This window comes from Harpia harpyja, chromosome 5, assembly GCF_026419915.1.
Source record: "Harpia harpyja isolate bHarHar1 chromosome 5, bHarHar1 primary haplotype, whole genome shotgun sequence".
In the NCBI taxonomy this organism is placed as follows: domain Eukaryota; kingdom Metazoa; phylum Chordata; class Aves; order Accipitriformes; family Accipitridae; genus Harpia; species Harpia harpyja.
The window spans coordinates 12,141,794-12,167,404 of NC_068944.1; the positions used below are offsets into that span (position 1 = coordinate 12,141,794).

At 42.8% G+C, this 25,611-nt stretch overlaps 1 protein-coding gene across 3 annotated transcripts in view; it reads left to right on the forward strand.

Annotated features, from left to right (window-relative positions):
• ZNF516 (zinc finger protein 516) overlaps positions 1-23,010 on the forward strand; it is a 105,612-nt gene extending 82,602 nt beyond the window's left edge. For 2 of the 3 annotated variants that reach the window (XM_052787423.1, XM_052787424.1), the window contains exons 3-5: positions 5,209-6,687; positions 11,621-11,725; positions 19,935-23,010. In XM_052787423.1, the coding sequence (XP_052643383.1) occupies positions 5,209-6,687; positions 11,621-11,725; positions 19,935-20,194 (1,844 nt within the window). In that variant the 3' untranslated portion in view covers positions 20,195-23,010. Of the gene's footprint in view, positions 1-5,208; positions 6,688-11,620; positions 11,726-12,632; positions 12,701-19,934 lie in introns of all 3 variants that reach the window. The other variant, XM_052787425.1, reaches the window with a different exon arrangement.
• Positions 23,011-25,611: the final 2,601 nt, after the last annotated feature.

Consider the following 25,611-nt stretch of genomic DNA (forward strand, 5'->3'; position numbering starts at 1 on the left):
TCACGGGCTCACTGTTGAATGCTCCAGGAGTCCTTTCCTTAGCTAACCACATAGGGAATTAGGATGAAAGGAAGGCTGGTTTTGGCATAAGTCTACAATGCAGTTGTAGCGTGTGGCTTTTGGCTTATGAGGGGTTTTGGTTTGCTGTGCTGGTAGAGTGAAGGGAAGGAGTAAGTCATGCTTTCTGCCTCCCTGTGAAAAGGATGGATTTTTATCACGCGTTGATAATCCATGTTTTGTCCATCTAGGTTTTACAGTACAAGCGGTGTTCCACCTCTTCCCTTTGCATTTTTTCCATAAGCTGTAAATACACATAATTGGGGTTTTAATTCTGTTCATCGTGAATTTTCCTGTGTGCAATTATATCTGATTGTTGTGATAGACTCCAGTGCTCAGGATGATATAATTCTGTCTTTTGGAGCTTGGCGCTCCTGGAGAGGCTGCAGGCGTTGGCCTGTCGCCCTCCCATCTTCCCTCAGCCATGTGAGGGACACTTAACTCTTCATCTTTATTTTCTGGTTGGTTACATTTCAGTTAGAAGTTCTCTGAACTCCTGACTTCTCCATATTTGCAGATCTGCACAGATAGTCAGGGGGCATGGAGTATTTTTGTTGGACCTTTCTTTCACAGGATAAAAGACCTTGATTTTCTGCTGCAAACCTGCTTTTTGCCTTTTTTCACCTGCCGTGCCCCAGTGTATTGTGCTTACTGTGGGCTTTTACATAGTGCACATTACTATGGTATATATATTTTGGTTTTATATATATATATAAACTAATGCAACCAGCATGGCCATCATGTAAGTGTCATCTTCAGAGGGGTAGTTTTACTTTTATTTTTAAAATGTGTACTTTTATTTGTGAAAGCTAAGCTGAAGAACCTCACCTAGTACACTCATATTTAACTTGCCATCTATTGTAACATCTGTTATTTTCAACATTGCTGCTTCCCAGATTTCACCCTCTCACTGCATGGGTTTTTTGGATCGTTTCCCTTCACTTGTCTTAGCCTGCCTTTTTTTCCAGAATGAATCTCATTTGATTATTTTCAGACTGCGTTTCTATTCTCTCTAAGTCCCTGTGCATTATTTCCTTGTCCCCGTTATTTTTGCAGCTCCTCCAAACGCGATATTTCCTGGAGATTTGAGTTAGCATGCTGTCTAGAGACTCTTCTGGATCTTTAAAGAAAATACCAAGTGAAATAGGACCTAATACAGGTCTTTGCAATATTGCACCTTCATCCAATGTTATCCTTTGCTTTTATCATGATTTATTTGCAGCCACTTTTCAAATCGAGCCACAGCATTCATCTCAAAGTGCAAATCACTATCAAATGTTTACTAAAAATCAAACACATCACATCTGCTCCTTTCCCTTCTACTCCTAGTGCTGTAATGCTAGCCAGAAAAGGGGCCAATTTCTAGCCTGTTCTGCTCTTCTGAATAGAAATCACAGTTTCATTGTCCTCAGGCTTGTAGCCTGGTTTACTTTATAGGAAGCCTCATGAATTAAAACAGCTGTGCGGCCCGTTCTGAAATTCGGTTGTGTGGAGAAACAGAGCTGGGGAGGAAAACAAGTGGAGTTTATGTGTGTGAGGGGGAGAAAGAGAGAAGAGGGATGTGTGGGGGGGGAGAATGGGAGTCGCTTTTATCTGCCTATGTAAGATACGTAACTAAGTGATGACAATTAGATATATTTCTGAAGAACTGGTCGAATCCCTGAATGTTCCTGTGTTTCTAGACCATGGCTTTGCATATAGTTAAGTGTTTCACGCCGTCCTGCTTTGCTCTCCTGTGGCCTGTGATGCCATCGATATTTGAAGCTATGGCCAAACTGAAGGCACAAGATGGCATCAGCAGCCACCTCCTAGCTGGGCGCCTTGTAAAATTCCTCCTCTTCAGCTGTTGGCCAGGTATCCGTGACACAGAAAAAGTCCTTAAGACTTCAGGGATGTGGTAAAAGGATCTTTCTCATTCTTAAGTACAACAGGTAAATGACTGTTTTAGGTAAGAAACAAAGGAATTGAGACAAACATGAGGACGTGACAGGGACTGTAGGATGAAAAGTGAGAGCATGCTTAGCCAAGAACTCCTTCAATGGGGAATGTGAGTTATAGTCCCTGGAGATCATGCAAAAGGCATCCCATTCATGGCTTTTTGCTTTGACCTGGCTGTAATAAAATCTTGAAAGTTTCTGGTGACAGTAATGCCTGCACTGCACTGGTTAGAGCAATATTTTATACCAGTGATTTAAAAGGATTGTTGGTACCCCTTTTCAGCTGGGGCAAGCGGCTGGGAACAGGCAGAAATAAATTTCATCTATTTTTCTAAAAAAGCTCTGCCTGTATTATTGCGTTGCTTACTGTCTCCTCTTACTCTTGCCTGCATCCTCTCTTCCGTCCTGGCTTTCGCTACCTGCTCGTAGCCCAGCCTGGACCACCACCCATGATGGGGAGGATGGCACGAGGCAGTGTTTCTGCCTGGCTGTTGATATGTGGAGGGTCGGGTCCCCGGTGGAGAGCAGCAGGATGGGGCTAGGGAGAAGCTTAGGCTGTGCTTTGTGCTGGTGAAGAAGTATGAGTTGGCCTACAGGTGAAATGCTTGTCCATCCAAATCTTGGGAAAGAGGGGTAGGGGTATGATTTTGTTTTGGTTTGGTTTTTTTTCCTGGAAGTGCAGCTTGAGCAATTAACACAAATATTGCTACTGAGGCTCATGATCTAAGTTTTTAAAATTATTCCTAGTACGTTCAGTACTGTTTGTGTGAGACATCAGAGGAATTGAATCTAGGAAGACTCTACGAAGAGGTGTTAGAAGCTATGTTTTGTAATAACCTTATGAATTTTCATATATTGTACTGACAGCGTATGCCTTCAGCATTGTGGCAGCTGCAGGCCTAGATACACCTCAGAAACGTCTTCGTCACTTTCCTACTCTGTGCTACATTTTCCACCTGGAAAATCCCTTCTTTATTGATGGCTGTCCTAAAGCAATAGGGCTAAACAGACTGTAGCCACCTCGAGGTTCGGAGTCCCAGGCTTTATACCCATGGTTATTGGGGCACACAGGACTGTGGTCTGTCTCTCTGCTTCCCTCCTCCTCCCTCCCTCCCCAAGTAGAAACCTAAATTGAACGGTCCAGACCTAAAGACCAAGCCCAGACCTAACCCATGCCACCTCACAGTCTGCTCGACTTTGTCCTCTTTGCTGAAACAGCACGGTATGCAGATTTTGACCCAAGTCAGAAAGCATCAAGAGGTGTCTGAGGTATGCAGAGCAACCTGGGAGCCGCGGTGTCTGCCGATGTGTCCCTTCATCACGGCTGCCCAGGTGGACCACGGGGTGGCTGGAGCCCCCACCTCCCGCCTCTGCCCTCTCTGCTCAGCCTAGCCAGTAGGTCGGTTCAGTCTCTGCCGAGTACTGCTACGACCGAATGATTTGTTTTTGCTTTGCTTTATTATTTACTGCGATGATCAAAGGAGCCACTCCTTGTGATCACAAAGAGAAGCCTTAAAATCTTATTTAAGAGCACAAATATTTTGGGCTTTGACAGATGTGCTTTGAAAATAACACAGATGTGCAGTGTCAAGTTTCACCGCTGCATGCAGTGTCTTTGTTTCAAACTGTAAATTTGGCTAGTAGTGCTGGGCATGTGCTTTCCCAAAACCTTGCTCCCTGCAACACAGGAAAAACAAGTTTCTGGGTTGTGGGGTTTTTCTTCCCCCTGAATTTACCCCCTTAGAGAGTTTGAAAGGAAAATGATCTTAGCTGAGTGAGCACTCAGCCCTGCAAGGCTGCAAATCTATGGGTTATTTTTAACCTGATTACCTCCAATTAAACAAAAGCTTAAGAATTTTTTGCTTGAATTGAAGGCGAGGCTAAGTAGACTTTATTTGCAGTGAAACTCCAGCCGAAGACATGCTTCTTCCATTGCTCCGTGCAGAATAATGCCCGTGGCATTGCGCTGCACTAACGAACAGCACTTGATTTTCTGAAGTGCTGGCTTTTATGAGTTGATGTGAGAGGATATGCAGCTCTAGAGCAGTTCACCCCTTTCCCATTCTCACCCCTCCTATGGATGTGGTGATCACTTTGGACTGGTGACATTTTAGATGGAGCATGGTCTCCTTACACTTGCCTGGCAGTGGCTCATTAACTGCTTGTTAATTGAAACTGAAAGTTTGTTAGATGATTCAATTCAGTTACATGTTAAATGGATTCAGTGCAGTAAGCATTACTGCTGTGACGAAAATCTCGGTGGAATTGATTTGTGAACTGATTTGGAGGGATTCAGTGGCTCTGAGAGATCGGCGTCGGGAGAGTGGGCAGAGGTAGCCATGCTCCGAGCCAAACAAATCCTACTCTTCTCTTTCACCCTAAATGGCTTTAATTACTGCCCAGTATGTTCTCTTTCCAGGACATGTGTTAGGTAGATAAATTTACTCTGGAGAGATGAGAAGCAAAGAAGAAAATGAGAAGAATTGAAAGTCTGGTTTGAATTCTGTAATCTAAATGGCCGAAAATGTGGAATTCTTTATCTCTCAGTGGATTGAGTGGTCATAAAATTTTCCTAAAGTTTGACTCAAATGTAAACTTATGTTAAAAAAAAAAAATGTATCTGCTTTAAACGAATGGACGGAAAATTCAAAATTTACATCCTCCATAACTCATTTTTTATACTTGGCCACTGCAGAAGTCCCTCTTAAGTGAGCAATTTATTCTGTATGCTGTACCTGCTTATATGCTTCGTTTCCGTGTGGAGCCAATTTTTATTGCCGAGTTATAAACCCTTTGAAAATCAGGGCTTGTAATGGAAGCACTGACAGACCTTTAACTAGGTCAGTCTTATCTGGTTCCATTATCTTTGCTTTTGTTAAAGCATTAAATGGTTGCATATTTGTTTATTTTTCTTGCAGTCCCAGAATTTTAACATGGGCATATTATTGAATTGTTCTTTCTTCAAAATGTCATGACCATGCAGCATTAGAGAGTTTATCCAGACTTCGCAGTCATCTTTGAAAGTAAATTGAACTGTTGTGTCTTCTTTCAAGATTTTCTTGCTTATACAGTACAGTCTGTAGCATGTCATTACGATACTAATACCAAAGTTTGATTTTTCTCCTATCTTACTCTAATCTGGAATTCTGCTCTGTCTTTTGGGATCCTTTCTGCATAAAATGACAATGGTGTTTTTTTTGTTTGTCCCGTTCAGATGAAAAGCCATACCACTGCAGCTTTTCTGAAGAGGAAACCCTGATGGTAACATCTCAGTTGGATGAACTCCCGAAACTGGGAAGCTGCAATGCCAGAGAAAATGAGGCCAGGGAATCTAAACCAGAGATTCCTACCCTGGTGTCAGCACTGGAGAGTGTCATCAAGGAGCCCTTTTCGAAATACCAAGATCCAAAAGGTTCTGCAGATGTAAAGATGCCAGCATTTCACCACAGCCAAGGGCTTCCTTGCTCCAGTCGCATTGCTAGCTTTGCTTCGGGTGTGGGCCAGATATCTTCAAACATAGTCATGGACTTGAAAACGTCACTTGAAGTGCAGGCTAGTCGCTCCAGAGAAAATTTGCTAGACTTGCACAGGGAGCATCCTCTGATAGAAAAAGGTGCTGAAGCTCAAGAGGTAGCTCCACTCGATTTGAGTGAAAAATCAACAAGGGGTAATTCATGCAATAAAAATCTGAATACATCCTTGCAGGCTGCTTTAATTGTCTACCCATGTCCTTTCTGCAGTCACAAGACCTACTACCCTGAAGTCCTGTGGATGCACAAAAGAATTTTGCACAAAATCAGCTGTAACTCGATGGTCCCCCCTTGGGTGCAACAGAATGGATTCAAGAGTATTAAAAACAACCTGGTCTTTCTGGCAAGGAGTGGGCGTACCGGCCCCCCTCCTGTTCTCGGCGGTAAGGAATGCCAGCCTTTGCCCATTGCCAGATTTACACGCACTCAAGTGCCAAGTGCATTGCCAGGATCCAAAAGCAGCTCTCTTTCTGTTGGGATGTCTGCAAAGTCCGGGAGTACGCATCAGTCAAAGGACAGTCATGCCTTCGGCCACTGTGGTCCACGCTTATCAGGTCTGGATGGGTACAGACAGCCCAAGTTAAACCATTCCCAGGAGCAATACGGCGTAGCAGCACAACAAAAAAGTAAATACGAAGCAAATTCCAAACTTATGCAAATGGGAGCCTACAGCAGAAGTGTAACGCCTACTCAAACGGTCATATCCAGGCCTAGCACACAGCCCACCAACAGTAAGCAAGTGGAAAAGTACATGGTTCCCCAAGGAAGTACTAGTTTTGCCCCTCCAGGTAAGCACTGTGCATCTGACTCCATGAAGGCCAAATTCAACCCACCGCCCCAGTATCATCCTCTGTGTAAAAGCGAGCAGTACACTAAACACGAAGAGCCACCGGTGCCTCAGAGGGATTCTCATGTGAAGGCTGGGAATGAGATGAGGACATTGGCAAACTGCACAGCGGGAGCACGAGCGAGTCCACTGCTGCAGCCCCAGCCTAGCGCCGCTGGAGTTTCTCCGGCTTTACACTCCAGCAAACAGGATCTGGGATCAGACGGGCATGAGAAACGTTTGGACGTTTTAAATATCTTTAAAACATACATTCCAAAGGACCTTGCTTCGTTGTACCAAACCTGCGGTGCCAACAGCCCTGTCCTGGATCACGCAGGTAAGATTTTCGCAAGCCCTTCCATAGCTGAGGACGTGGCTTGCTTGTTCCTGCTTCGTTTGGAGCCACGACACGCTGTTTCACAGTTTCTTCCTTCTCTCCCTTTAATGGTTGGGATTACAAGTTCATTGTTTTTATCATTTCTGGATAGGCTTGAATAGGTTTGTTTACCCATCTCTAACATTGCAGCATCCCCCCTCGTGCACCGTGTGACATTTCTGTCGCAGGTTAAATGTATCTGGTTCCACCTGGAGTATTACTGTTTCTTTGTCCCCTCGCTTCAAACAGGCTGAAGTTACACAGATGTGCTGTCACACAAAGATCCCCCTGATATGCTGGTGCTGGCACACATCATCATCTTTTTGCTTCGGGCAAAATAAACATCCTCTGGGGTTTATCTGTGATGTTATTTTGGAGGTTTTGTTCAATTTCGTCTGCAAACAAGTCTTCCAACAACAGAGAGAGATAATCACTTGTCAGTGTCCTTTGTCTTTCTTGACAAAAGTCTTAAGATCTTCCTTGTCCATATCAAAGACTGCTATCGTATTTTTCAAATTATTCTTTTGATCTGTTTGTGTGTTTATAATTAAAAAGAGATAGGGCCAAATATGTGCCTGCTAATTCATGTAAGCAGGAAAGGCAGTTGTGCAAACAGCCAGTTTAAAAGTTCAGGGACTAAAAAAGTATCAGAGCTCTCCTTCTGGCTCTTGGCAGTCAACTGCCACATAAAAAGAAAAAAAAAAAAAAAAGAAACCTATGTATTTGCATTTGAAACCATACTCTTCTGATGATCTGCCAGAATTAGTTTGTCTCAGTGGAAACTGAAAATCACACTGATTTGTTACTCTTGAGATGCATGTGTGTGTGTAGGGGGGGAGAATGTGAGACATAGTCCCAGCTCTCACCATTTGTAAACCACCCCATATTTTTTATACACTTCTTCTCTTTGTAGAAGTTGTGCAAGAACTGAACTCCACGTGGAAAGAGCACGCGTTCCGGACCAGCGTTCTAGTGCCCTCACCTGACATAATGCTCTCTGTTTTGTCAAAAGCATGTGTGAAATGGAGCTTGTGGCCCCATTTTGCAAGTGGGACAAAACCCAGGGCATTTGGAAGCTGGTAGTCTAAGGACAGCTATGGTCTAGTGCGCAGAAGGTGTGTGCAAGTTGGCTGCTCTCACAGCTGCGAGGGAAGGAGGGAGCCAGAGTGTTTGGTGGAAGGCCTTTTGGAGGAGACAGGAAGGCAAAATCTATCTGAAATAGTCCATGAGGTGCACCTTTCAGCCACTTCAATGTCAGTTTTGCTCAATCATTTAAAAAGTAATGCTGCGTAGGAGCCGACCGTTATTTATTGAGTAGATCATTTCGCAGATGGTTAGAGGCTGCATGATGGTTCTAGCTAACATCAGGCTCCTGGTTTTTGTTAAGGAAGCAGAGGAGGACAGGCTTGGTTTCTGCAGGTTTCTGCAGGGTCATTGTTCCTGTTTTTGTCCAGCCGACTTTGCTTTTGCCATCCCAGTGCCTCGGAATGTTGTCTACAGTTTCTCCCTGCCTGCTTCCTGCTCTAAATACCAGTTAATTGTTCCAGCATCAACTTGGGGCACCGTCACATGGGTGCCCTCCTTGATGTTATTTAAAACTACATTGTGTCAACCTGCTCAGAGAAATCTTACTGATCCAGTGAGCTCCCAGCCATATTAAGAGGGATGGAGAGAAACAGTAAAAGCCAGGAACTAGGTGCTGGCTTAGTGAATCCAGGCACCAGAAAAACCATGAGGACTGTTGGGGCAAAGTAAAGTAGGGGCAGGGTTTCCAAGGAGGTCTCTATTTACCTGCTTTTTATAAGAGGGGTTTTATTGCCAAAATGTTTTTGCTGGGCAGTGATTTCCAGAGACACTTTAACTAGAAGTTATTTAGTGCCCATCTCTGCTTTGAAATCTCTTCTTTCATTCCAAGTGTGTTACAGCAATCAAGTTTTCAGAATTTGAAACCTCTTTTTTTATGTAGCTTGTCTTCATTTTATATACAACTTCCAGGTTGTTGATGGTTCTCCAAACCAATTGGCATGATGGCTGTTTTTCATAGCACTAAAATAAAAAGTGGCTGCAGGCAAAAGGAACGAGATCCTACCAACTGTGAATAGAGGAGGGTAAATTAACTTTGTCTGAAATAACACATGGCCCTAGACTGAGCCTTCTGAGTCAGTACGCATCATACAATCTAGTCTTAATATGGCAATGTGAATATGGCAATCATGACATAAAGAACAACCAAAAATCCCACTTAGGTATGCTATTTGTCACGTTTTTTTTTCCCAGTTGAATGTTCCCCATAGACTTTACTTGGGTGTTTGGTATATAACCTCATCTTGGATCACACTAGAATGAATATTTTAGTGTGTGGTAGTGCAGTGTTCAACTTCCTTTAGAGTGACTAGATTTATTTCTGAGATCTTTTCTTTTACATTTGTGTTTGTTCCAGTGTGTCCTTGGAAAAGAGAGGAGTTGTATGTACTGTTGTGATACAGCTGCAAACACAAAGCTTGCTGCGCTTAGGCTAGGTTTGTTTCACACTGCCCAGTCTTCCCAAATGCTTGTAGAGAGAATCTTACTGTTATATTTAATAGTGGTTATTTATTTTATTCATTGTATTTACATAAATCACCATATTAGGAAAGGAAGGGTTATGGCAGCAGATGCACTCTTTCCCTGGGGCTCCTTTGAGACCAGCTTTAAGCATCCATTTCGCAGGAGCTCCCATTCAGATAGTCACATTAATTTACCTTAATTTGCTAACACCTGTAGTCATCCACCCTCTTTTGTTCACATATAGGATAACCCGAGTGATGACTCAAAGGGGTATTGCCTTGCGGCAATGATGCCCATGGCTCAAAGCTCTGAACTATCAAAAGCCTTATGGTGCTCCTTAGGAAATGCGACAATGGCAAATATACCTGGAAGCAATCCATTTTTTCTACCTGCTTTTTAAATAACTACCATAAAGTGAGTGCTAGGGAGGGGTTAGACGAAAGCCTGAACCCGCTCACCTTCGCATTTGTACAGGGTATGTTGGCTTGCAACAGCATCCTCAACCTTCCCTCATGCACAACTCGAGTGGGAGCAGTGCTTCCATGAAGGCCGTTGGATCAGGCCCGTGATGACTGCTGAGACAACTGTATTAACCTTCCGCAGAGGGAGACCTGGGCTATAGAGAGATTAAATTTCTTTACAGAGGTGGCAGAAAAACCACCCGAGGAACCCAGGTCTCGCAGGCTCCACGGGAGCTGCTCTGCCTGTCCCTGCTGTCCAGCAGTCAGCCTGGTGGTCCAGCAAAGGCCACGTCTGGTCCCTCAACACGCTTTGCTCAGCTTTGCTTTCAAGCCTGCAGCTGTAGTTCTGGCGAGTGAGGGGAAAATTCTAGTAACAGACCACAAAATCTGCTTTAATCTTGAATGCCTTACAAGGCAAATCCGTCTCATTATAGTACAGTGAAGTTCTCATTGAAATTTGTGTGATTTTGTGGGGTTTTTTGGTTTTGGGGGGGGTGTGGGTGTGTGCGTGGGTATACACGATCTGGATTTGCCCCTAAATCATGATCTTGTATTTGACTGCCAGCAACTTAATTGTTGGGAGTGAGTGTGTTCAGCTACATTATGCAGACTGTGCTGCCATCTGCAGGAGGTGCTATTATAAAAAGAGAAAACAATTTGTGAGTGGGGTTTGTTGGTTTTTTGTTTTGTTGTTTGGTTTTTTTTCCCAGCCGGGCATTTCTTTTCAGTATATGCTGTGGTGAAAACCATAGCAGGACACTTGGTGCCATACCAGCAGAGTAAATGGCAGCCCGTCTTCTTTTCCATTCATTTTCAGGTACAGCATCTGTATTTCAGATGAGCCCTCTGGCATCCTGCAGTTGATTTTTCAATTGTGAGGAGTTTTTTTGTTGCCGCTTTTTTGTTCACAATTTTATTCTTTTTAAATGCTGTAACGAGGGAAAAAAAACGAAAGAAAAGCTGAAACTTCACTTCCGCTGACAACCCCCTGAGAATTTCTTTAAAAGCCAAAGTATTCCAGTGGCAAATGGAAACATCAACTCTTTCCTTCCAAGGAGGGCGTTGTACCAAAATAGAAAAGATGATGTTCAAGCATATTTTTTTTTGATAATAAAAAAGCCCAATAAAAGTCAAATGTGTCTTTTTTGATCAGCAGCAAAAAGACAAAGACCAGCCCTTTAAGTCAGATGCTGTAAACTGACCTTTGGAGAAAAAGGAGAGGTTCGAGCGGTTTTCCACAAATGCTAATGGCCTAGAAAACATGTTTACCCAGGGCTGGGGGAAGGCTGCTGCGCTGCTACCAGCTCAAAATGTCCGGAATGACACTTTCATTCACAGATGTCTTTCGTCTGTGCCTCAGAGGTCCGGGGTCAAAGCAGCACCGGCAGGCAGGTAGGCAGGGGCGAAAGGTTTGATCAGTCTGTGATGGCTCCGCTCGCTCTGCATTTGTCTCTGAGGTATTGCCGCCCGGGGGGGACAGTCGGGCTCTGGTCCTACTCACTTCCTATTATCCATGTGACTTGTCTCCGCCACGCTGGAGTCACTTTGATTTGCCTGATGTACTGCTTGACAAAGCTGGGTGATGGCTGAGAAGTGGATCCAGCTGCTCTGAAAAGCGCACACCTGACATGCCAGTCCTGGTGCGGGCACATCATGGGGAGCATTTTTTAATTCAATGTAATTTATGCATTCTTGCAGTCCTGTGTGTGCCTGGCCTGTCAGCCAGTGCCTAGATGAAGGCTGACAGTTGTCATCCAGGGCCTGAAGGTAGCCTCACATAATGACACATTAGACATACTAATGATGTTTTCTTCTGGCATAATGTTTTCTTCTCAACTTTCCTCTCTCCTCCCTGCCCACCCCCCCGCCCCCCTCCCTGACTACAGGGATGCTCAGGACACAAACACGCCAAGGAGACTGCGTCTGCAGAGAATGTGGAAAATGCTTTACCCAACCCAGTCACCTCAGGACTCATCAGAGGTCCCATGCAGGTACCTTTTCACACTCACTCTTGCTTTCTGCCTTTCCCACTTGCCTGCTTTCAGATCCGGCTAAAAAAATGCCAAGAATTACATTTCACATATTACGTTAACCTAAGTAATTCCAGTACCTAAATCTAATAGACAGGTTTTTTATTTTTACGACTATTGCTCTTGTTCTCTGGATATTGCTTACCTGATCCCCACCCGAACTCCATAAAATTGCAATGCATTTAAGATAAGTCTGTTTGCAAATGTTTTGTTTTAATTAGAGAGTAGGGTACTCAGAAATGAATATGCTAATGAATTCTGTTGCCACCAGCACAAATTGAAATCAAAGTACCCCTTTCAGCACAACATAAGGCTTTGTTTTGCCTCGTCGTTGCTGTTGACAGGAACACTTTTGTGGGAAACGAGATTTTTCCGCAGACCGGTCAGCCCTAAAATGGGAAATCCCTACCAGCCATTTTTAACCTGGCGCGGTCTGTGGTTGAGGCCGTAGGAGGCTAAAGGCACCAGTGTCGAGAGACCTCCTGAGCATTGCACGAGGCAGTGAGACTAGCGGGTTCCTCCTGAAAAGTGTGAATGATGCATACATAAGCCAATCTGATGCAAAATGACAGAGGCCAAATGGTAAGTAATGCAAGAAGAGGGTCCCTTTACACATACACTGATAATTAATGTTGTCAGTGATTGCTTTCTTCAGCGCTGAAGTCTGAATTAAAAAGGGCAGTGGCCCTAGGCTGCCATTAGCACACTCTCTTACAGTAAGTGTTACGGTAAATTGGTATTTTCCGGCCACAGGCTAGTAGCTGGTGTCTTTTTTTGAATGTGGTTAATCTGTAATGGTCTCAAATAATGTACACACACTAACGAAGCTTGAATGTTCATCTGTTAACAAGCCCCCTTGTTCCCACAGTGGTATTTGAGTCTAATGGACTCCGAGGTACTGAAGTTCACACCACCTCCGCAGATGCCCCAAAACAAGTATGTTTTACAATTAATTGGATGTTTGGTTTTTAATGGGGTAGCTGTGAAAAAGTTGCACAGTGATACTCATCACTAAAGCGCTGACTGTTTTATAACTTATAAATAGTGATGGTGTTGCTTGATTTTTAGCTCTTAAATTTTTTTAAGCGTTTTATCAAAGTCTGTTATATGGAGAGTCAGTTAATTGTAAAGCAGATATGTTACCAGCGTACTGGGGACTGGGTGGGATAGGTAACTGTAATGTGCAGTGATATGTAATAGTGAGAGAGTACATAAAGAATTCCTAGAAATAATTTGCTTTTACAACTAACACGTTTTCTGCTGCAACAATACAATTAACACTTAGTCTATATTTTTCTGAAGAGTATTCGTACCCTGATACCCAGTATCTGGCCTTTGAAAGGCTCTTATCCTCCAGTTTCTGTGGACTCCGTGTGGCACTGTGCTTTCCTATGTCTAGTATACAGTTTCCTGTCTTAAACACTTCTCAGCACTCTGAATTATACATGACAAAGCTGTTACATAGAAAACCATTAAACTGAATTTGTTTCATGTATCTTACATCTTTGGAGACCAGTGTCATAACCTGGACCTTCCCACTCATCTTCCAGCTTGGCAGGTGGGTTTCAGGGCACACCTTCTCATGGACAGTTTTCTTTTGTTGTGAAACTGCCTCCAGCATCACTCACTTATCCTTTCATCCTCGTTTTTAGTTTAATTTTGACTACAGCACTTTTCCTGTCCTCCTGTCTCTTACTAAACGATTGCAGATGGTTTTGGCCGTGCTTAGAGAATGCATCTCTATGCCGGTCCTGCCTTCGTGAAGCTTAGAAGTTGGTTTCTACTTGCTCAGTAAACATTCTCACTGGGCACCACCATGTCGCATAGTTCATATGCTGCACCCTTCTTGGAGACTCTTGGCACCTCCTCCCTTGCACTTGCATCTTTCTGGCCCAAAGGCTACGTGGGAAACCCAGCTGCTGCCACAGGAGTATCTGAGTTGCTGTCAGGCTGTAGGAGTGGCCAGCAACTCTCCTCATAAAGTTTTCAAGATGGCATAGCACTTCAGTAGTTGTTGTTGTGGGCAATGTTTGCTTTGCTTTGTGGGACAGTAGCAGCAAAGTTATGCTATAGCTGGAGAACTAGATGAAATTGCTCTCCTTATGATGCTTATCTAATAATATTGTGCAAGGATGTACCTCTCCGTAGAAATATGTGACAGAGTGGAACACTGCAGCTCTGCAAACTAGCTCAACTAGTCTTTGGTTCTCATCGGCTTAGGAATGTAGATTTAGTAAACCTAAGCATCTTTAAAATGCTGTTTCATCTTTTCATGCTCATTATTTTTTCTCATGTAGTTGAGATCAGATTCTGAAGGCATCTGGGCTTTTTTCCTCTAAAAGACAATGTAAGGTCAAAGTTGGAAATACATGTGGTGGGTTGACCTTGGCTGGACACCAGGTGCCCACCAAGCCGCTCTGTCACTCCCCTCCTCAGCAGGATGGGGGTGGGGAGAAAATAAGATGGAAAAAACCCTCATGGGTCAAGATAAAGGCAGTTTAATAAAGAAAAGCAAAGGCCATGCATGGAAACAAAGGAAAACAAAAGATTTATTCTCTGCCTCCCATCAGCAGGTGATGTCCAGCCACGTCCCGGGAAGTAGGGGTTCAGTACACATAGTGGTTGCTCCAGAAGACAAACACCATAATAACGGATGTCCCCTTCCTCCTCCTTCTCTCTCAGCTTTTATTGCTGAGCAGACATCATATGGTACGGAATATCCCTTTGGTCAGCTTGGGTCAGCTGTCCTGGCTGTGTCCCCTCCCAAGATCTTGCCCCCCCTCCAGCCTGCTGGTGAGGGGGGAATGTTGGAGAGACAGCCTTGATGCTGTGCCAGCACTGCTCAGCAGTAGCCAAAACACTGGTGTGTTACCAACACCTTTCTAGCTACTTATACAGAGCACAGCACTGTGAGGGCTGCTATGGGGAGAATTAAATCCATCTCAGCCAGACCCAATACAATACATTTCCAAAAAATTCTGAAATGGCTGTATCTATCAAAAAAGAGATGTGGCAGCTCAGTCCACATCTGGGCTGTTTTTGTAATTCGGGTTATATTACTGCACAATAAATTTACTCATAATCTTGTCTTTGTAAACTACTGCCATGCCAGAATTTATTGACTAACTTCTTCCATGGCCTATGTAGCTTGCTCTTGCAGTCTCAATCCGTGTCAATCTGTCTTCAAAGTATTTGATTAAATTACAGCATCTCTCAGTACAGCAGAATACTGGGTAGGGGTTAGCTTCGTGAATCGCTTCGTCTCTTGCCAGTCAGTATTTCTTCCACAGAAGCTGTGGTATGATCACTTCTCCAGGAGACAGTTCCCTTTCTTTTGTCTTGTTTGCTCCTCAGTATCAGCCTTTGTCTCAGTTTGTCAGCATCTGTGTCAGTTAGGATTATTCAGTTGTCTGCCGTTTTGCTTGTTCTCATCACAAGCAGGCTTTCCACTCCCCCAGAAGACTCCACCTGCACAGTCCCTGGGCGTTAGAGAGGGAATAAGCTCATTTCTACCTGCAGCTGTAGGGGCCTTTAGAAGCGCAGAAATGAGCTCGCACTGAGAATGATGCCTGCAGCATTCTAGTAACATTACGATTTCCCACTTTAAACATTGTCACTCCGTGTCTTCATTTCATTTCTTAATTGGGGACAGATCTATTAATGAGAGTTTATGGTGTAAAGTCAGTTCAAGTTACAGAAGTGCCATGCACATGCTCCAAGCAAGAAACAATAGTTAACCACGTACGGTAGCTTGAGAATGAAAGGGGGTTTTTTAATGTTAGGTGGAAATGATTCACTTTACATAATGTTTCCTCCTCACAGGTAAAATATCTTCCCCTGAGTAGTCTGCTAAAGAGTAAAAATATTAACATTAGTATTTCACAGTTCCCCCATTCCCTTCAGTAGTCAACCAGAAGATCATCTCTAAAGGTTTCCTTTATGAAAGGATGTTAGGTAGGGCTTTTAAAATCCCCCAGCATAATAACTTACAACAGTGCTACATTATATAGCAGTTTTCTCGCAGAATAATTCTAATTCCGCATGTTAAAAATAGGGTCTACAGCCAGGCTTTTTAAAAAATGAGCCAGCTAAATCTATATTTAGGTGTCTAAATAGGAAGCGTACTTTAGGGTAGTGAACCACCAACAGGAGATGCAGGTGTTCAGCATCGCTGAAAAGTAGGGCTGCCTGTAGGGGTGTGTAAAGAAGATCGTACACACCCAGTTCTGATAATGGTAGCACTGGGCTGTGCTTCATGCTTTGCTATCAGCACCAAGGAAATATAAACAAAACGGAGGAAAGATGATGTTCATTTCCTTCATAACATTGTTTACTGTGGTTTCTTACTTCTACCTGAATGCTTTAAAAAAAATAAAGAGGAGGACATTTTTACATCAAATGAATTTCCCGTGAACTCTGGAATAGTTCCTATTCTATCTAAAGGACAAAAAATGCTCATTACATACCCCGAGTCAATACAATCTGTGCAAAGTCATGTAGATTCTCTTGAAATGCTGCCATATTAAACATACTGAATATTCTGAATATTTTTATAAATGCTAACTGTCCCAATATATCCATAATTAAGCTTGCTTATCCACAATGAATATGTATCTTAATTTGGAATACACTAAGCACCGTCCAAAGACCTGATTTAGTAGGCATGAATTCGGGGAGCGCACTCCAATCGCTTATACATGGCAAGACAAAAGCTGGCTCCCCTTCGGAAGGGTCCCTGCGACCGCGTGTATCTCGAAGCCGCTGCAGCTCTCAAAGCAAAGCTTTCCTAAAGCATGGGGTCATTTCGGAGGACGCTGCCTGATGCTGCAACATTGCAGCCAGAAGCCCAATTCCCAAGTGCATTCAGTGGCACAGGAGTCAGTCTCTGGCCTGCTTTTGCAAAATGGTGACAGCAGTGGTAGCAATTTCTAGTATATATGCCTTGCGTTTAACTTCTGCTGCTGCATTTTTAAAAATATAAAAAAACTTGGCCTGCTTTAGGAATGTAGTTTATCCTCTGTCAGGGCTGTGTCAAACAATATGCTCTAAAAATTTTAAGGACCAAGTAATTGGGTGTTCAAAAGGCATGATTTACTGGTTAGCAAAGAGGAAGAGTTCTGTCTAATTGAGAGTATATATATGTGAAGCATATTTGCAGTGCTGGAGCCAGAAATACCAAGTTCTCTGCCTTTTGTGCAAGTGAAACAAGCAAAAATCCCAAAACTCCAACCTTTGCCCTCTCTGGAAAAACACCCTTTTCTTCACAGAAAATCAATTAAAAGGTACAGCTTAGAGAAAAAATGAACTGTTGGTATCATGGGTACCTCTGGCTGAAGCTTTCCCCCTGCCAGAAGGCAGTGATAGTCCTTTTCTGTGCAAGAGCTGTGGAAACCGCAGTTCTTGGGCCTCATGCACTGAAGAGAGAGGTGCGCAGTAGGTCCTGTGTGACAGGGGTAAACCACCTTCATTAAGGAGTGCATAAGCCTTGATTTTCTCCGCTATAAGTACTTCAAAATATTTCTTGCAGTGTTCAATACGTGAGATAGATAGCATAAATGTGAATAGTCAGAATTTGAGGGATAGACAGATTGGAAAGAGCCATCAAGAAAACACTATATATGTATACACGTATATTATAAAGGAGCCTGGGGGAAAGGCCGGTGGCGTGTTACCCTCTGATGTTTTTACAGTCCAGCAATGCTACAGCCCTGCTTGTTCTAAAGCAATTTTAGAGAGAAGGGGAGGAGCAAAAAAAACCAAAACCAAAACCCAAACCAGATTAAAAAGTTATTTAAACCAATGGTTTCTGAGTTTGGTAGGGTTGTTTTGGGGGGGTTTTTTGCATTTGAAATTTTAGCACTGTTTGTTAGAAGTCCTATTTATGACATTTGTTCATATGAAATGTCTTGCCCCAGTTCCTTGCAGAGTTTCTTCTAAAGATCATGATTAATAGTTCAGTCCTCATTATTGCAAATGTTATTTTTAAATAGTTATTCTGAGAACAAGAATTCCATTAATCAAAATAATAGATAATGAACAAATAAATGGCAACCTAATTTGTCTCGTTCATACATATGGAGATTATAATGCAAACAATCAAGGAATCATGGAAGCTGCTGTACCGGCATCTGAGTAATATGCATGTACTGTATGACTGTTAGTTTATAAGCATAATAGGCAGGATCAGCAGCTGTAGTGCTTGTCCCAACGCTTTCCCCTTGCCAGCAAACTGGAGTGATATCTGTGCTCCAAACCGATCATTGCAATTTATTTCAATGTCATGCGATAATTTGTCTCCCATATATTAACATGCACACAAACTGATTTTTTCCTGTTAACTGGTGAAAAGCCCTAGAAGTCAGTATGAAAGCAGCCTTTGGCATGGAAGCTATAGGCTTCACTTAAAAAAAGATCTGCTGTTTTTCCCCTTTAAAACGCTGAGAGTGAAGAAAGCCTACTTTTTAAGACGGTAAAAGTTTCACTTCAGGAAGAATTCAGTCCACCGATGTATCAGCTGGTTCAAAATCTGACTGTCCCCTCGGGCCGGTGCAAGTACGAGAGGGTGAGCCGCTGGCTGGGTTTTGGCACGCGTGAAGCTCGGGTGCTGTTTCCCAGTGAAGCTGGGAGTGCAGCTGTGCATTAGAGGGGTCCAGCCACCCACCCACCCACCCACCCACCACCCCCAGCCCCTCTGGGCCTCCCTGCCAGGTGGGAGGAGGATGGATTAGCCTTTTCACGGGTCCCCGGCACTGCGTGGTCCGTGGGCAGGGGGTGCCCAGGCCCGCAGGGAATGCCTCCGTCACCCAGCACCCCACAGGCTATCCATCCCCAAAAAGCACCCCTAATTACACCCCTTTTTTCACTTCTTACCCAGGGAAACTGGGGCAAGGCGCTTGCCGTCCCCTCCCCTCTCCCCCTCCCTCACCCCCTGGCTCGGCGAAACCCTGCTGCACTCCCCCGCGTACGTAGAGCCGGTTTGATACGAGACGTTTTAATGATGAATGCCTCCTCCTGGAGCTGTGGCTCTGTCTCTTGGGCATGATGCAGCCGCGCAAAAATGTAAAGCATCTTTCTTGGTTTACTGCAAGAAATTCAGCATCCAACTAAGGAAGTTTTATCACATCTCTCATTCAGTTACTGTTTCCTACATTTCAAATATACTGCAGTCTGTACAGCAGCTTTTTTTTTCTTTAATTTTGTTGCAAATCTTTCCGACTTAAACCAAACTTTGACTGGTAAATGTCATGAATCTCGGGCCAGGTTTAATTAGGAATTTTCTAAATCTATTAACAAAAGAGATGCACTTAATACATTATGTCAACCAGAGCTGGGCTTTCTTTAGCTATTTCGAGGGCTGCCATAGGCACAGCTTGAAACTTGCTTGGATTTTACATGGGTGCCGTATTTTATGTTGCATTAATTTAAAATGGTCTGTTTCACTTCATCAAGACTTTAGCTTAAGGATAATGCATTTATGTAAGATTAATCTTGCCATGTTGTTTTAGGATCAGGATTGTAAACTGCATTGTTCCGACAGTGATGTTCTAAATGTCATTTTAAAGCTTTTCTTGGGAGCTGCAGGCTCCCACTTATTCATGATGTTATCTTTAATTTCACTTGATTTTAGAATATCCCTGCTATTTTTTTCAGCATGGTAATTATTCATGAAAATTGGCTAAAAAAAAGAAAAGGAAGATGACAAGGCGGGGGGGGGGGGCGGGGAAGCCGCCTTAGCATTTGACAGACCCGCAGAAGAATTCAGTTTTTCTTCTTCTAGCTGCCTTGGTGACCTCCACCTTCAGCCTTTTTCAAACGCTGATCTAGTTCTGAATCCCTTTTGGCTAGCACAAAATTCCGCTTTTTGGAGGCCTCTTCTTCCCCTCCTTGTTCTCAACCTTTTCCGAACTGCTCCATCAGACGCTATTACTTGCTCTTCCAGTCCATCAGGGACTTCACACAGGCCCGACGCACTTTGCTCTCCCTGGAGACGCTTTAAAAAAAAAAAAAAAAAATAACCAACCCCAAAACTTCTGACGCGGTGGGCCGAAACGAACATCCGCGACGCTCGTGAAAGGGTAACGAACGCCAGCAGGGCTGGCCGGAGGGTTGCGCGTGGGAGCAGAGGCGAGAATGAGCTTTTTTTTTTTCCCCTGTGTCCTCCTTCTTGCAGGGGAGAGACCACGGCGGCGCGGAGGTCGCCCACACGCTGCCTCTCCGGAAGGGAACCTAGAGCCCCGGCGGAGGAACCCCCGTGCCAGCGGCCCCCACCCCGACGGGCAGCGCCGGCAGCCCCCCGCGCAGCCGCCCCGTGCCCCGGCGGCTGCGGATCAGCCTCCCTGCCAGCCATCGCCTCGCCCGGAGCCGCTGCGCCAGAGTGAAACCGGCGCTCTGCGAGGAGGGGGGTGCCTCTGCGCTGTTAATCATTTTTAAATAAATGAAGATGCTACACAAGATATATATAAATTGACGTACTAATCAGTCCCATGGTTCCTTATTTCCTTTATAATAAACAGTGGAGTTGGCAAGCACTGTGGCAGCACGAGGCATCTGTATTAATCAAGAGAAGTTTGAGACACTGGAAAAATTAAACTTTATGTGATTTGGACAGCATGAAGAAGTTAAGCACTGTAACAAAAACCTCCCTGATGCTCACAATGACTATTTGATACATTTGAAAAACAGCAGTGGATTCCAGGGCTGGAGAAGTATTAATTAATGAAACTGCCACTGCCTGTCATGCTGAAAAGCAAATTAAAAAAAAAAAAAAACAAAAAACAAAAAAACAAAAAACAGAGAGAGGAAGAATGGGGGGTGCGGGGAAAAGGTGGCATTCGGTGCTGAGAAAGCAATGCTTGATGAAGGATTAAAGGGACTAAAGAGAAAGACCGTCATTCTGCAATGGTTTGTTTCATTACAGTTTGGGGACCACTTGCATTTCTAGTGCTCTTGCTCTTGACTGCGCACCATTAATAGTATGTGAATATGGAAATTGAAACACTTCCAGAGAAAAGCTTCTATTCTGCTTTGGGAAAGAAAAGCTAGTCGAACACTAAGAAAAAAAAAAAAAAAACCAGGCTTCTGTGTTTTACTCTCAGGACCTTTTTTTGTAACAGGGCTACTTTCTTCGACCTGATCACAAAGGAAGTCTTCACGTTTTAAAAAAAAAAAAAATAATAAAACAAAACACTCAGCTGTCTAACGCCGCTGATCTGTATGTTTAGAAGAGAAAAGGTGTCACTGAACAAGTTCAGGCAGCCCTGGGCCCGCCCGTTAGGTACTCTCTGCTCCTGCGTTTGGTTCAGCAGGCCAGCTACCGCTCCTCCTTGGGCCCGGTGACATTTTGGAAAGACGAGGAACTTCTTTTGTGGTGGCAGGTTAAAATGTTCATATAAATGTGTCATGTCTTGTACTTGGTGATCACTGGTGGTGTTAGGAAAAAAAAAAAAAGCAAAAAAAAAAAGCTTTATATACCTCTTCTACAGTAACTCTTTAACTGCAAGTTTTCAAGGTGGGGTTGTGGCACATAACAGGTTGTTAAACCATGCAGTGTAAGCAATTAAAAATGTATTCCACAGATATAAATATTTTCTTTTCTTATTGCTGTGACACTATGTGTGATGGTAATATTTCTGAGCGTTTCAGATTTTGCACATATAATTTTATGCATTATCAAAAGTTACTGCTGCCTTGAAAGAAAATGTTCTGTGAAAATTTTTGCAAAAGCTTTACTAGTTTTTTTTTAAATTGTAACATTTTGTAAAGGCAGGAAATGGATTAAAAAAAAAAACCCTAGCATGCTAAATATATTTTTCAAAAAAGCAATAATTTTACATGTACAGAAATGATGCTAACCTTTAATACAGGTGAGAGCAACAGTTTACTTAATACAATAACGGAATAGTGCTGGTTTTCTAGAAATGGGCTTCTGACACAAAGATTTGTTTAAAAAAAAACAAAAAGCAGAAAAAAACCTTAAAGCGTGATCTTTCTGTTCTAACAGTTTTGGTGGGCGGGGGGTTTCTTTTTTTAAAAAAACTAGTCAGTAATTGGTTCTGGATACTACTTGTTACTTGTTTTAAATTACTTGACAGTTTTTGTTACTTCGCAACACTTGCAACAATGCAAATTAACTTTCTTATGTATTTTTTTTAAACTAGTTTTTCCTTATGCTATTACACCAGATGTATACCAGAATTCTCTGTAAGTCTCGGTGTAGTTAGGAATGTCTGTGCAAATACTTATAAGTGACTGTAATTAACTGTTCTGTGAAGTTATTTTGAGGGAGGTCGCATAGACACATTCCATTGTACACCAAAAAAAAAAAAAAAGAAAAAAAGGAGAAAAAAAAAAAGAAAAAATGAAATATTTTGCTGTGTTGCTTAATGATTATCATTTTGGGTTTGCACTAGCTTTCTCGGTTTGTTTTGGGTTTTTTTTGTTTGTTTGTTTGTTTGTTTCACTTTTGTTTCATTGCTTTTCTGAGTCATATTTTCCATGAGTGAAAGTAATGGTGACAGTTCAGGAATGCACAAAAGCTAGTTGCTTAGCCTATTTGTTTGTGTTTTAGTTATTAAAAACTCTTCTGTACCCAAAATGGCATGAAAGTGTAGTGTACATGTGTAATTTCTCGTTTTTTCAATTGTATTTTTTTGGCAAGCTGATCTAGAAAATCTCAGTTAATATTTAGAGCCAAAAGCTTCTTTCTGGAGCTTGTCTTCCAGAATCTCTGACAGAGAAGCTAGTGCTGTCACTGCCATTACCAGGGTACTAATCAGCAAAGTTTACAATCATAATTTAGCTCCATGAAGAACAACAGTAGGGGAAATCAGTTTAAATAATTATATGCTGTGTATAGCACAGAGATGAGATTTTCACTTAATTAAACAAGAAATAAGAGTGGGTGGGGGAAAGCCAACCTTAAAGACCATCTGTTTTCAGAAGCGAATCCCACGATTTCTATTTTCTTCTTTATCGTTGTATTGTATTGATTTGTTATTTTAGTTAGGCCATAGTATTTAAAATGAGTTGTGTTCCTTATTTATTTAGTCAATGGGCTTTGATCAGCTCTTTTAAGCAACGTGATAACTTTTTTTGGCATGACACGCTCCTGTAAAGCCCTTTTGTGACTGTTACAGGGACTTTCTACTACCTCTACCAATCTACTGTTTCTTCTTCTTAACAGGTTTTTATGGTGTTGCAAGTCTAATGTAACTTAGACAATAAAGGGTTTGATTATCTACGCTGCAGATTCTCAGTGTATCTGCCATCTCTCTCTCTCTCTCTCTCTCTCCCTCTCCCTCCCTTTCTCTGGTTTTTGTGCGGTTTATTATAGCTAAAGTGTAGAAGATCTTTTTTATTATAGCTGAAGTGAAAGAAAGACCTTCCTTGCCAGAGTACTTTTGTATCCTGAATGTTGTGCACTTACCAAAAGTCGGAACTTGGAGAAACTTTTTCCACGGAGCTAATCAGCTACTACATTGCCATCATGCTGTTTGCATTCTTGAAATTCCTTCTGTCAGAAATGCTATGAATAAATTGGTACATACTGCAAAACAGAAAGCAAATTAGAAAGCCAAAACAGCTTTTAGTTTTGTATTTCAAAGCCACTTAAAGTGTTTAGTGAAAAGCCTTCGCGTAAATCGCCGCCCCCATCCTATGGAAGACTCTGCTTATATGAAAACAACTAGTTAAGAAAATTATCCTTTGGAAAATAGCATCTTCTTGTTGGTGCAAAAAAATGTTCCGCTATTAACTGACTGTCAGATAAGAATCGGTCACTGGAGAGATTTCCAGGTGTTGACATCATGCACATTTCATGGTAGTCCCTGTAAACGTGTTGACACCTTCTAGTACTTTGGGGTGCTGTGTGTGGTGGAGCACACGCGTACATTTGTCGTGCTCGACGCTTTGGAGCGTGCGTGATGTTTTGAGCTGTTTTACAAAATTGTGTCATTCTAGTGGGAGTGCATCCCACTGTTTGCTTGTTTTCACAGTCAAAGGCTTCATGACCAGGCCTGTGTTTGGTTTTGTTCTCCTTCCTTGCCGTATTCCCATGCTGGGCTACTTAAAGCATATTTCAGCAGCTCCAAGAGGAGTGCTAGAATTCACTGACGCATTTGGGGATTTCTCCTTGAAAAACCAATCTGTTGCAAGAAGGCCTGGAACAAGGCAAGAGGTAACTTCTTTATTAGATTCTTGCTACATAAAATGTGTTGGGTTAAAACTAGGAAAGGTTGCATTTCATGTCAAGTCAAATTTCCTGTTCCTCCTGCAAACCAGTATTTTTAAGCCAGCGGTTCTGTGCAAAGCACTGAATTGCAGAGAGTCTTCTTCCCTCGTGCTCTGTTCTTTCTTTTGCTGTGTTTGACAGCCCCATGCTTCAGGGCAATCTAATATTCGGAGGCAAAGCTCACGTGGACTCACTGGCAGCTTGTAGGTAAGGAGTGCCTGCTTGATCCCGGTATTTAGAGGGTAACTCAAATGAAATGGAATACGCTAATATATATAAAAGTTCCTTCCACTTTAGTTTTCCATTATAAATTATGAAATGATTGTTTCTGGAGCAGCTAGGGATGTAAAACAGTTGAAGATCAATGAAAGCATAGACACACTCCCCTATTAACTGCTTTCTGTGGGGCTGCATGTATGCCAGCATTCCTGAGAGGGACTATAACCATGTGTTGACATCCTTAGCTGTCTCAAGGTAGACAGTAGCTGTTACAAATGTATTATGCCTATATTTTTTTCTTCAGGTTCATTAGTGCTGCTTTTGGGAGAGAGAGGAAAAAAACAAACAAACAAACAAAACCCTAAACCCCAGAAAAAATTGCCCTTCGTTTGACACTGGTGGACAAAGGGCAAACCATAGATGGACAAAAATAAATCCATATGTGTGGGTATAACCAAGTATTTCCAAACTCATCACCTGTTACTAGTCAAAATGAGGGACACTTTTGCTATTGAGAGAGAAGAGGATGTTGTGTTGGGAGTAGGAAGTGGGCACAGAATGGGATCGTTTTGTTGTGGCTTGGGTAAAGAGATCAAGAGCGTTAACGTGACCCAGCTCTATGGGTTTGAATACTGAGGTGGATGTTGCCCATAGGGCCATAAGAAAAAGAGATGGAGAAAGCATGTGAGAGATCAGTAAGGGGCTAAGTTTTGACCTTGTGAAATTCAAGTAAGTAGATGGAAGGCAGTGTCTGAGAAAGGCCAAAGCTGAGGACAGGACCAAGGAGAAGCTGGGAGTGGAGCGAGAGGTTTAGAGGAGAATCACCAAAGAGCGGAAGAGTTGCCACAAAAGGCAAAGTCAACTGTGAGAGACAGCAGAAGAATGTGGAGATGGAGCAGAAACTTTGAAACCTAACCAGAAGAGGTCTGTGCCCATTGCAAAGGGTTTCCATTCGGATGAAAGGGAGGAGGGATGTGCAGGCAGCTTCTGGGGAGATGGATTGGAAACTTCAGAAAATAAGCACATAATTTAAACTGTGAATCATCTTACTTTGCAAAAATGTTCTTTTGTGGTATGAGCCTGAATGATGTTCTGACAGAAAATAAGGGAATGCCTTTTTGGATCTTTACTCTCTTGACTGATGGGTGAACCAGAGTTAGGACTATAATTATGAGTAGTTGAGGCTGGACCGAAGGGTCTCTCCAATACCCAAGGGGTTTTCAAAAGCATATTGCTCTTTTCAAGAAACAAGCAGATTCTGATTAGCCCCAAGCAGGAGGGGAAAAAAAAAAAACAAGGCAGGCAAGAAGGCATAGTGTTTTAAGCAGATGCTGAACTGGAGCAATGCTTTGAGGATGCTAGAGGCTACATTCAGATAGCATTCTCTAATACAGAATAT